At 38.7% G+C, this 12,939-nt stretch overlaps 1 protein-coding gene across 3 annotated transcripts in view; it reads left to right on the top strand.

Moving 5' to 3' along the window:
- The window catches only part of otud7a (OTU deubiquitinase 7A), a 57,990-nt gene that overhangs the window by 19,199 nt on the left and 25,852 nt on the right, over positions 1-12,939 (top strand). Inside the window, exons 1-4 of one of the 3 annotated variants that reach the window (XM_028451241.1) lie at positions 2,990-3,130; positions 3,251-3,404; positions 8,426-8,611; positions 9,526-9,744. In XM_028451241.1, coding sequence (XP_028307042.1) covers positions 3,320-3,404; positions 8,426-8,611; positions 9,526-9,744 — 490 coding nt within the window. In that variant the 5' untranslated portion in view covers positions 2,990-3,130; positions 3,251-3,319. Of the gene's footprint in view, positions 1-2,989; positions 3,131-3,250; positions 3,405-8,425; positions 8,612-9,525; positions 9,745-12,939 lie in introns of those variants that run through there. The other 2 variants (XM_028451240.1, XM_028451242.1) reach the window with 2 other exon arrangements.

The raw sequence follows: 12,939 nt of genomic DNA on the forward strand, positions 1-12,939 counted from the left end.
TGTTTGCTTCATAATAAAATTATAACTTCACTTCAACAATCACATGTAAAAGTACCTAGAATGAGGTGTGGCATGTTGTGTATGTCTATAGAAAAAAATGCACATTTTACTGATGACTAACAGGAAGTGGGACAGACCAGTGTCACCTTTAAAAGCATGTCTTTGGACGTCTGTCATAAGTGCCTCCCACTGGGAAACTGATTAGGAAAAAACGATGCTGCAAGTCTGCTCTGCTCTACCTGGTGAAGTGTCTAGAGGATGATTAAAGACGCATAAGCTCGCTTTTATTCTTTAAATAGACAGTCACCAACAAACAAACATGGAAAAAAACATTTCCTTATGCTCCGAGTAAATGTTTTCCAAGATATGGTGTCAGATGTTATTGTTACCTTGGCACATGCAGCGTGTGTTTCCTGTGCCTCAACAGTCTCAGTATATGCACATGTAGCATATAGTAAATGGTAGTAAACTAGATCAGCTACAGTAATCAAAGCATCCTTTTTCAGATGCACAAAATCCATTGATCCATTGACTTTTTTAACCCTACTGCTTATTTAGAACGATGCTGTGAGTAGCAAGTACGCTGCAATCCTCTATTAGAGCAATGTCTTTATTTCTTGATCGGCCATTACATTATGACCACTGACAATGGCTGTGTTAGAAATGGCATACTCAATGAGTATATACTGTGTGCTACAGTCCCCTCCAAAAGCATTGGAACTACAAGGTCCATTCCTTTGTTTTTGTTGTATACTGCAGACATTTGGGTTTCAGATCAAAATATGAATGAAATTTCGCCAAATAACAGTGGTTCTCAATTTTTTTAGGTTCAAGTGCCGCCTTTCTCTAACTTTTGAATCCAAGTACCCTCCTTATGACTGACTATAGAGCGTAACAATGGAATGAATGAGTGATAACACACATTTTAAATAATCTCATTTTGTAAATAAGTGGAAAGAAACAGTATTTAGTCCCTCTTGAATGGATTCATTTCTAGTTTTTTTTTAAATGATTTATGGTCATCTTGTTTTTTACGTTCATGTTCTAATCAAGATCATGTCTATCATCATTTTGTTTGTTTTCGGTGTCATTTTGTGTATTTTGTTGTTTTTTGTTTGTTCCTTTTATTATTCAGTATATCTTTCTCTTATGTTGTGTGTTTTTGTTGTCATTTTTTGTGTGTTCTTGGTTTTATTCAAATGATTTGTGTGTTTTTGGTGCCGTGTGGTTGTTTCTTATACTGTTTAGAATTTTTCTCTTATTTTGTGTGTCTTTGTTGTTGTTTTGTGTGTTACTGGTAATTTTTTAGTATGATTATCATTTTTGAATGCTTCATTTGTCGTTTTTTACACTCTCTCTCTCAAGTTCCCCTTTGTTGTGCCACCGCATACCCCTTGGAGTACACGTACCCCCATTTAACAAACACTGCCATATAGTATACAACTGGGTATTTCTCGTCTACTCAATCTTTTCATGCTATCTAAGAATCAGAAGAATCAGAATCAGAAATGTTTTTAATGGCCATGTACAGTTTTAAGGACAGTACAAGGAATTTCTCTTGGTAGTTGGTGCACAAAACAAACAACAAAAAAAAAAATAAAGAAAAAAAACAAAGAACAACCTAGCAACAATAATAATAATAATAATAATAATAATAAATATAAAGGATGAGGGATAAATAAAGGATAGATAGAGAATATAGGATAAATATATATATATATATATATATATATATATATATATATATACAGTGCAGCAGATAATGTCATCATGGAGGTGGTGATCGGGTGGGGGGGTTCAGTGGGTGACTTGGGGTGTGTTCATGTGGATGGTGGCAGAGGGATAGAAGCTGTTTTTGTGTCTGGAGGTTCTGGTCCTGATGGACCGAAACCTCCTTCCAGAAGGGAGAGATTGAAACAGTTTATGACCGGGGTGGGAGGGGTCGGCCACAATCTTTCCTGCACGCCTCAAAATCCTGGAGGCGTACAGGTCCTGGAGGGAGGGCAGATTGCACCCGATGACCTTCTCTGCAGAGTGGATGATACGCTGCAGTCTGGCCTTGTCCTTGGCCGTAGCTGCAGCGTACCAGATGGTGAAGGAGGAGCAGAGGATGGACTGGATGATGGAGCTGTAGAAGTTCATCATCATCTTTGTTGGCAGACTGAACTTCTTCAGCTGCCGCAGGAAGTACATCCTCTGCTGAGCTTTTTGGATAAGGGAGCTGATGTTCAGCTCCCACTTGAGGTCCTAAGTGATGATGGTCCCCAGGAAGCAGAAGTACTCCACAGAGCTCACAGTAGAGTCTCCCAGGGTGAGGGGGCTGAGGGGGGCTGGGTTCTTCCTGAAGTCTGCTATCATCTCCACTGTCTTTAAAGCGTTGAGCTCCAGGTTGTTCTGGCTGCACCAGGACACCAGCCGGTCTGTCTCCCACCTGTAGTTCTGTGGGAACGAACTACATAATCATTTTGATGTCAGACTTAGTATGGGTAGTATACATAAGTATGACATTTATAACCAGCCAATGTGTGAAACACCACTATGAGCTCGTCCTCATTTCTTGATTTTCTGTATTTTGATAAGTAACTAAGACAATTATTAAAAAGGCCCATATGAACCAGCTCCGTCTGATTTCCTCCATGACTACACTACTAACAGGTGTGTAGGCAGACTGTGTGCAGGTCTCTTAAGGTCAGACTGACACGTGTGCAGCCTCATCGTCTCCTGTTTGTGTCCGCACACAGAGCCTCAATGTCACACTTCAACCTGTAGGTGTTTGTTTCCTCTGTGACAGCGTTCAGAGCTTCACTGTCACCCACGCACCTTCCACTGGTATGAAAGCTATGCACGACCTCACTCTTTCCATGGTCTGAAGGAGTGAATGCATTTGGTTGCTTGTAATCCTGAACAAGGCGACACTTGTTGCTCGTTAGAGGTCTGGTGCTACAGAGCCATGGTGCGTAATGCAACAACAACAACAGACTGGACGCTTGGACTCCCTCATCCAGGCATCCTTCCCCAGTGTCAAACAGATGCTGGACCATACCCAGAGACCTCTGGTTGACACTTAGTGGTTGGAGCAGTTTACTGTTCTGATGTCGGGCAGGACGCCAAAGGCTTAGGAGACAGGCAGGTGTGTCCTGGCAGTAGTTGCTGGCAGTGTTGTTGCTGACAATACTGGACATGATGTTACGACTGTTCACAGTAGCTGAGCAAGGAGGATTCCACCAATGGCTTTTTCTTTCTTCCACAGATGAAAACGTGAAGGCTGGCGTCCACCAAGGCCACCGCTGCACTCTGGGCAGCACACACACATGATCACATGACTCTGGACATGGACGCGGTCCTGTCAGACTTTGTTCGGTCCACGGGGGCAGAACCAGGTCTGGCAAGAGACCTGCTGGAAGGTAAGCCACTAGGCTGCATTCCATTACCCTTGGAAATGCACAAAATCTAAATAGTGCACTAAAAACTAGTAAAGGAAACACCTGAATTTGGGGGAAAAAAACTCTCAAATATTGTTAAAAAGTTTTTACGCCACATTAGACATGAAACAACAAAGGAATGAAGAGCTTTATAAAGAGGTTCTTAGCATTCATCTTTCTGCAGTCTGAAGTCTCGCGAGGTGAGATTTCACGGGGGTTACGAGACCCCTGCCCAAAACAACCTTCAATGGAAACACGTTCAAAGCACAACTATACTTTATTGACATTTAGAAATATTACTTTTATTTTGCGAAAACCTGTAATGGAAACACAGCTTGTGATGCAGAGGGAAGGAAATGGGAGGGAAGGAAACAAAGGGTGAGGAGGTAAACTGATGGTCTCTGTGCCAGTTTGCTGATTTAGGGGCCAGTGTGACGGCTTTACGAGTGCACTCCCCAGGAAAACTCTGTACCAGTTCAGTGGAACTCATTGTGCAGCAGAGGGCTCCTGGTACTAGTGTGGCTTAATCCACACAGAGGAGGAAAGAAGCATCCACTACGTAGAACAGGGGTCACCAACCTTTCTCAAACTGTGAGCTACGTCATAGGTACTGATTAGTCTGAAGGGATGCCAGTTAGAAAAGCACTTCTTAAATACTAAAATGTCACGGTTTCACATTAATTAGAGGGTAAGATAATATGAAAGGCTAGCAGTAACTTAAAAAGGTAGGAAATGTTGAGGTTTCAACATGAAACACTTAATTTCTCCTAATTTATACAATTGTTTCATTTACATTCGTTTTGATAGAAAATCATCATGTTCCAATTTTACTAGCCACTAACAAACTACTTTTAACTAATCGTGAAAGACGTCAAATTTAACATCTATGTCATATTTTACAAAAATCCACCTTGTGTTTTTAAAAATACATTATATATAACATACTACTGACCATAGACCAAACCTCTATAACACTTAAAAAACATTTGTCCCAATGTTTCAGTGAAAATAAATATTTGAATATGGTTGATTTAAATCATTAATTTAATTCAAAAACTTTATAAGCAGTATATAATTACTAATTACATCTTTCATCTGTATTTATCTTTGTGAGTTTGAATCTTGGAAAGTTCATCAGATTTCATTGGTGACTAGAGCTCCTGAGGGCCCCTCACATTACATTTTTCAGCAACAATTACATTTTCAATTACTCATGTTCCATTGACTCGTGTCTGAGCCTTTTTTGTGTCAGTAAGTATACACCTAGATTTCAATTTTTTTTTAAATAGTAATTTGTGGGAAAGCTTGATATGAAACATATTTTAATAATTGTTAACTACATGTGTGTAGAACTGTACGTAGAACTGTAACATGGTTCCACAGTTTTGCGTTCAATTATATATATATAATTATATATTGACAATTTTTATATAATTTTCATGGCAATTACAATTACAAATATAATTGTGTCATAATTGTAATTACTTATCAATTAAGCGAGTACAATTATAATTCACCCCAACCCTGCCCCTGACGTAGAATAATGATATCATCTGTATTTCGTTAGATGGATAGATGGATAGATGGATGGATGGATGGATGGATGGATGGATGGATGGATAGATAGATAGATAGATAGATAGATAGATAGATAGATAGATAGATAGATAGATAGATAGATAGATAGATAGATGTTATTCAACATAACATCAGAGATGCACTGTAGAACAAAATTATAGAGCTGCCAACTTTGGTCGTTTAGTCGACTAATTGGTCGATGCAAGATTTTCATTGGTCGTCGAGCAACGGTATCAGTTTCAATACCGTAAAAAGAAGAAAAATGCAATGCACTTATATAGGTGATCAGGATTAAATATCAATATAATGTAGTTAATGCCTAAACAGGATTCTATGTCCAGCAACAGCTCTGTGTGAGTGCGTGCTGCGCTGCAAAAAAAAAAAAAAAAGTGTTGCGCTTCAGCTGTCGCTGCGCAGTGTGCCGTCCTCAGAGCAGAGAGGGAATAAACACAAGCATCCACTGTTAAATCAGTCCTTTTTCTGCACAAGACCATGGATTATCCTAATATTTGATACGTGGATTATGTAAACAGATCCACTGATGTCTGTGGCGCAGCGGCGCACACTGCGCACCTGTGTTTGACGTGCGTTTGTTTCCCTGTGCGCTGACCTGATGTTGCCATCAACAGTTTATTTACCACTAAAACTAATGTAAATGTGTCATTTGTATGAGGAAAAAATATGTTTTAATTGTCGGTTTCAGGTCGGGCTCTGATATAAATACCTAATGTCTGTCGGACCTGTAGGTTCCACTTTTGCTTTGTCGGGTTCTAGTCAAAGCTTAAATAAGGTTCATATTATAAATGGTCTGTGTTTAAAAACTAATCAGCATTCTCCTTTTTTTTTTAACTTTTTGGTCGAGTAATCGCTACATGTGCCATAGTCGACCAACCATTTCCTTGGTTGACTACAGCCCTATAAAATTATGTTGCATTTTAGCCGCAACAAAAAACTGTTGGATAAGCAGCGAGTGTACAAGAACAAAAAGAATAAAATGGATAAAAATTAGGTCATAGATTTGTTTGTTTTACATTTTCAGCTTTTAACATTTTAACCAGGTGCATAAAACAAGGTGCTCAGCTTTTGCCTCGCTTACAGGAATAACAGCCTGCTCTGCATTTTTGTGTGTGTGTGTGTGTGTGTGTGTGTGTGTGTGTGTGTGTGTGTGTGTGTGTGTGTGTGTGTGTGTGTGTGTGTGTGTGTGTGTGTGTGTGTGTGTGTGTGTGTGTGTGTGTGTGTGCGCGTGTGTGTGTGTGTGTGTGCGCGTGCGCAAAATGGAATTTCTTTTGTCTTGGAGTATTTAATTCATGAGAATTACAGAGTTTAATGTTTCACAGCCACTGTTTTTTGACTGCTTTGGCACCGAGCTGCAGTGGAATGACAGGCATCAGATAAGACGTAGCACTCAGACATTAGACAGGATGTCCTGTCCCACTCAGCTGGCTCGCTCCCCTGTTAGACCGGCATCAAACAGCTGCAGTTTGAGGCAGGAGGATCAGAGCACTGAGCTAATAATAATAATAATAATATGACCACTCCACACATGGTGCTTCCACCTAGTGGCTGCTTGGTGTACTGAACACACGTCTGTGAGAGTCATTCTTTCCATTTACTGTATATAAAGGGGTTTACACCTCTTTAAAAATAGCTCCATCATTCTTCAACACTTATTTATCTCCATCAAGGCTGTGTGACTCTTTAGCCCAGTGTTTCTCAAATGAAGTATACGTATACAAGTTCATAAATATGGCACTGTACTCGGGATTAGTTTCAGAATAAAAGGAATTGTGTAATAATGACAGTTCATGCACTTTTCCCTTAAATTTTTACCTCAAACAGCAGATTAATAGGATGCCTTTACACATTTGATCAATACTTTAATTTTGTAATATATCTACATCTCCTCAGTGGTGCAGGGTTAAAATGTCAGAGTTGCAGCAGGTAGAAAACGGAGCTTAAAGTCTATCCACTGCCGCTTGTAATTTTTCATTACGTACGTGTGCTCTAAGCATAGATATAACCTTAAATCTCCTTATATGAATTGTGTCTATTCAGGAAAACAGAGGTTCAGTTGCTTTTTAAACATCTGCTGATGATCAGTGTAGATTAAAGCCCTAAAGAATGAAAGAGTGGAAACAAGGCAAGTTTCTATTTAAAAGTAGGTCGCAAAGCATGAAGCATTAGGAGCAGATTGGCAGCGTATAGCCTGTCTCACCCTGAATCGTTTTACTGGATCTATACGACTGGAGCAGCTGGGATTCATAAAGCAGATCAGTTTTGCATCGATTGGTGTAAAAAGTGGTGTCGGGTTTAATGTTTGTGAGTGTCGACAACCGTTCTGTCTAGAAGTCAGAGCGAGAAGAAGACAACTTTGTCTGTCTTATACTGCAACAGCATGATTGGATACTTTAAAAAAAAAAATCACATTACATTACCTGCAGGTGAACACAGACCGGCTGTGGGTGTCTGTCTGAGATCTATAACCAGAAATCCTACTGTCTGCGTGTTAACATATGTGTGTGCCTTGGTTAATGTCCTTAAAGTGCTTTTACCATGTCCTTTTTTCTCATATTCTTAAAGTAACATCCAACTCCTTTTCGTGTGATACTTGTATTTAACCCTCGGTTAATCAGTTGCTTCCCTAAATCCTTTAGTGACGCAGTTTCCTCACCTGCTACGCAGAATTCACGAAGATTGCAGCAATGAATAGTGCTCGTGCAGAAGTGGTGCAGACCGCCCTTATTTAAATGAGCGTTTTGTATGTGTTGTGTTGAACATGGAGGGTGAACATGAGTGCGCGGAAGCGAAAATAAAATTGTGAAGCAGCAGAATTGGAATTGTTAGTAGAGGAAACAGATAAAAAAAATGGATGAATTACAGCAGATCAAAAACACAATAAGACTCAGGCCGTAAACACGACATGACGTATTTTGAAGAAACCGGAAATACACGACATATATTTATTTATTTTTAAAGGTTAAGATATATCAATGTTTAATTTGACTATGTACTTAATAATCAAACAATACATTTACATATCTTATCTTTTAAAAAACAAATGGAAAGATTGGCTTTTCAACCTACTTCGTCATGTGTACTTTCGGTTCCTTCACAATAAAACGCTAAGTTGTGTCTTAAGGTCTGAGGCCGTTGAGTCTGATGACTTTTATTTTGAAGCTTGAGGCCGTGCCATTTGACGACGTTTGTTTTGATGAGTGACTCGGTCAGATTTGACGGAGGTTTTGCTGAGTCATGAGTCCATTTGGTCTGATAAATGATACCTGATACACACCTGATTTCATCCAGTAGGTGGCACAACATCTAATCACATGATAATAAAGTTTGGGTTTTTTTCAGTGTTTGTGGTTTGTACATGTGTGCTGTCCCTCAGAGCCTTTATTTTTATTTTTTCATATCACCTGCAGGTAAAAACTGGGACCTCAGTGCTGCTCTAAACGATTATGAGGAACTCCGGCAGGTCCACACTGCCAACCTGCCGCGGGTCTTTAACGAAGGACGCTACTACAAACAGCCAGAGACGCGTGACACGCCCACCCACGTCAGCAAGATCGAGCGGCCGTGCACGCAGAAGCAGGAGGACAATGCACAAGGTGAACACCTAACATTAACTTATATATTAATGATTTATTCAATGTATCGAAAATCCTAAAACTAATCTTGTTTGTTGACGACACAAATATATTCTACACTAGTAATAATAAAATTCTACGTACAGTAAATGGAGAACTTAACAAAATAATTAAAAATGGGATGGATTATAACAAATTAAATGTAAATGTAAATAAAACAAATGTATTGATGTTTAAAAGTAACCCAAACAAATGAAAATAGATGATATCCAATGAATTCAGTTATTATTGAATTATTATTTTTTCAATAAATTTCAAAAAGCCTCTGAATGATGAACAAAGCTGAACATTTTCTGAACCATGATGCTCTCTGGATTTTATATTGTTTTTTAGTAGACTTCCCTATCTCCCCTATTCTATTGACGTGTGGGGAAACAATTATCAAAGTTCCATACATCCACTGTACCTATTATGAAAACGAGCAATAAGAATCACACATAAGACACTAATAATATCTTTATTCATGTCAAGTTAATGAAAATCCATGACCATGTGAAATATCATACTTTGTTAATTGTATTTAAGTAAAGTGTATAAAAAACATTGTATTTTGCATTTTATTTTTGTATATCTTAAGTTACTGATTGTTAGTTAGTTTTTACCTTTTCTGTTTAGTATTTGTGTTTCTAGAAGTCCAAACAGACGGAAGCAATATGGTGTATACTGTATATTATATATATTGTTGCAATTACAAGTGTGCATGGATCGTATAAATTATTTTGAACATCTCTGAGTGTTTTCTCTGTCGGAGTTTCCTTTTACACAGTTTTTTTGTTTTGTTTTTCTTTCTTGTCCCTGCTCGAAAACGAACAAATGAAGGAAATGAAATGTTTCACTTATATGATTGATCCCTGTTTCCTTCCTCCCCCGAGCAGAGAAGCGTCTGTCCCGTGGCATCTCCCATGCCAGCTCCGCCATCGTCTCCTTGGCGCGGCTACAGGTGGCCAGTGAGTGCACCAGTGAGCAGTTCCCTCTGGAGATGCCCATTTACACATTCCAGCTCCCAGACCTCAGCGTCTACAGCGAGGACTTTAGGAGCTTCATAGAACGAGATCTGATAGAGCAGTCCACCATGATGGCTCTGGAGCAGGCTGGTGAGTACCAACAGCAGGGTTGGAGTTGCTTATTACTGTAATCGTCTGATTGATAATTAATAACACTTATGGCACTAATTATAATTGTTATTGTAATTTTTTAAATCTGTTGCCGTCGTAATTGTAATTAAATTGTAATTGAGTTTAGATAATTAACTTAAAAATTGTATTAAAAATATAGTTTAATGCAAAACTCCTAAAAAAGTCTTAAAAATGCATTAAATTAATTAATCTAAAAATAAGGCCTTAATTGTCATTAAAATGTCTTAAATACATTTTTCAAAAGTCTTAAGTTTTAACACGAGTATGATTTTATGATTCTAATTAGTCTCAAATTTCAAAATAAATCATAACATTAGTTTTTAAAAAAATATATGATTTACCGTAGCATCGCGCGATCACGACTGCGATTAAAAAGCAATACAGCAAAGTGGTGATGCCGTGGTTAAAGGTGCAGTCCGCAACTCTCTCTCTCACCCCCCTCCCAGCTGCTCTCTTGCCCTGCCTCCAAACTTTCCAAAGTCCCTCCCTCAGAGCAGCTAACAAGCTAACGTTAGTCCGACAGAAACATCGCAGTAATATACCATGCTCTGTTAAAAGCATATTACTGCAGCGCATCTCTCTCTATGTTCAGAAACCTCAGCAGCAGCAGCAACACAGTGTCATTTACAGCAGCCACACGGAGGCTTCTGTCGCGCACATGAACAACACATGCACTACAGAGTTCTAGTGTAACAATTACAAATCAAACATAATGTAAATCAAACAGCAGTAATTACATTTCAAGCAGAAAAGTCACCAATTCCATCATCTACTCCTCTAGACCATACACTGTAAAAAATACGGCGCTCTAGCTCTGGGAAAGGGGCGGGGCCTGTGAGCAACAGCTGTCAGACAGTCCATCAAACACAATCCTGGCTCTGATTGGTTATTCTTGCTCTGTCGCGGTGCATTCTGGCAATCTGCCAAAGGTTGCAGGAGCAGCAGGAGGGACTCAATGAACCTGTTTTTTTTATACAAACTACTAGTTTGATGTAAAGCTGTCCTTACATGGTGACAGATTTAGCAAATATGACAAAAAGTCATTTTTATAAGAGTTGCAGACTGCACCTTTAACACGTTGTTACAAAGATCTAAGACTGATCAATTGTTTTTACAACGACCGTCATTATTTGAAAGCCTCTCATACCAGCAGCATGTGTAGCGACGTTATGGGAGAGTATTGCACACAGAAACAGAAATGAGCTGCGACGGCATCTGGAAGGAGGAGGAACAACAACTTATTCAAAGCTCACTGGATCCCAGAGGATTCAGATCAACTGCAGCAGAGGAACTAGTCAGAGAAGGTTCCCATTTTTGTTTCCAGCAGCCGCTCCCACACAGACAGACACTGCAGTGTGAAGCTCTTCACAGTCACCACACCCAGAAATATAGCAGCAGCTACAAATACAACAGAAAGAACGATCACTGTACTGTTTTATGGTACAGTGAGCTTTTTCAGTCAGTTTCATGTTTTGCGCCACTTTAGAAAGTTCGGGTTTAAAATGTGATCCCATAAAAACTTGTAGTTACTTCTATAATATTCATTTCTCACAACTCATACATAAATTAATGAATACAGTTGAACCTCTGAAAGCTCTGCATATATACAGTATCTGTTTTCTCCATTAAGAAGCACAAAGAAATGAAACTTTCATGAAAATCAACCGATATACAGCAAACAAACCATATCAACAACAGCAGACGCGGCAAAATCTGCATTTATTTAATCCCAATCTACACCGAAATGTGAATGATTCAGAAGCTCCTCTGTGCTTACTGTTGTTAAATAAATGATACAGTCAGATCCTCGTGCACTCAGAGCAATGGGGCGTGTGTAAAGGCTGTAGACTATTGGGCTCTCCCCTGTGGTGCAGCTGGTAGCTGGAGATACTGTCAAATTTAAAGTCAATTCATGTTAGAAAAAGATAATACAAGAGTTAATCTTCATTACAAACCACAGTAAGAATTCCACCATCAGTCACTAAAACCCTTGGTCTTAAAATGTTGAACAGTTCCAACCGCTGCTAAGAAACGTGTTTAGAGACTAAATCATCACAATGGCCACGGTTACATGATGTTTTTTAATTCCGAATTAAATCATTCGGAATTAAAGTGTTCTACTTTGTGTTTACATGGAAATGTTAATTCCGAACGAGGTTTACATGGAAAACAGGTTTATTCCGCTTTACTTAATTCCGCTTTAGGTCTGGGGGTTGGGAAGGCTCTGATTGGACACGGTTTCAGTTTGGACCGCGGAGCGGAAGAGAGAAATGAACTGATCACCGGTAAAAAGCCCAGTAAACCTCTGGAAAACAATCACCAGGTATAAATATTAGCTCCCTGGTAAAGATAGTAGCTCTATCAACTGGTAAAATGATAAACTGGTGATGTTACAGCCTGTGAATGCAGTACGGGGACGCATTTACTCCGCCTCTTGGATTATGTCGTCACCAGAGCGTCGTCGCACATGCGCAAAACGAAACGAATTAACTTAAAGTCGCTTTAACCAATTGAAGTGTTTACAAGAAAAAGGAATTATCTAATTCGATATTAAAAACGGAATAAACCAGCCTCCTAGTTCAGAATGAACTTCAGTTCGGAATTAAATTAGCATTAGGAATTATGTGGTTACAAGGTCAGGTTAAAGAGGAATTATCTTTCATTCCACTTTAAAGAGGAATTAAAGCTCCCATGTAAACGTGGCCAATGACATGTAGCAGTAAAGACTATAGAGCAGTGAAAGAAGGTGGCCTGATTTAATGAATTTCACCTCTATGGAATTAAGTAGTAAGAGACACAATATGGACTGTACCATTTGTTGTTAAAGTTTGTTACATCTCTGTTTCAGTTACTTTATTAGGCTTGTAAAATATAATATGGCTATTCAACTCTGTTTTTCAATTGTTATAATTTTCATGAAGATCTTTCTTTAAATTATGTTTGCCAAGATTTTCCTCATACAGTTTTTAAGTGATATTATATGTATTGTTTTCTATACAAACAATACAGTACAAGTGCTCGTCATGCAAGATAAGATAAAATAAACTATAAAAGCTACAAATATATAGTTACATATCTGTAAACCTTAATATTGGAGCATTTATAAATCATATAAGAACATTTAAATCAGCAGTAAAAGCATTAAATCAACAA

Source organism: Gouania willdenowi, chromosome 6 (genome assembly GCF_900634775.1).
Source record: "Gouania willdenowi chromosome 6, fGouWil2.1, whole genome shotgun sequence".
Classification (NCBI taxonomy): Eukaryota; Metazoa; Chordata; class Actinopteri; order Blenniiformes; family Gobiesocidae; genus Gouania; species Gouania willdenowi.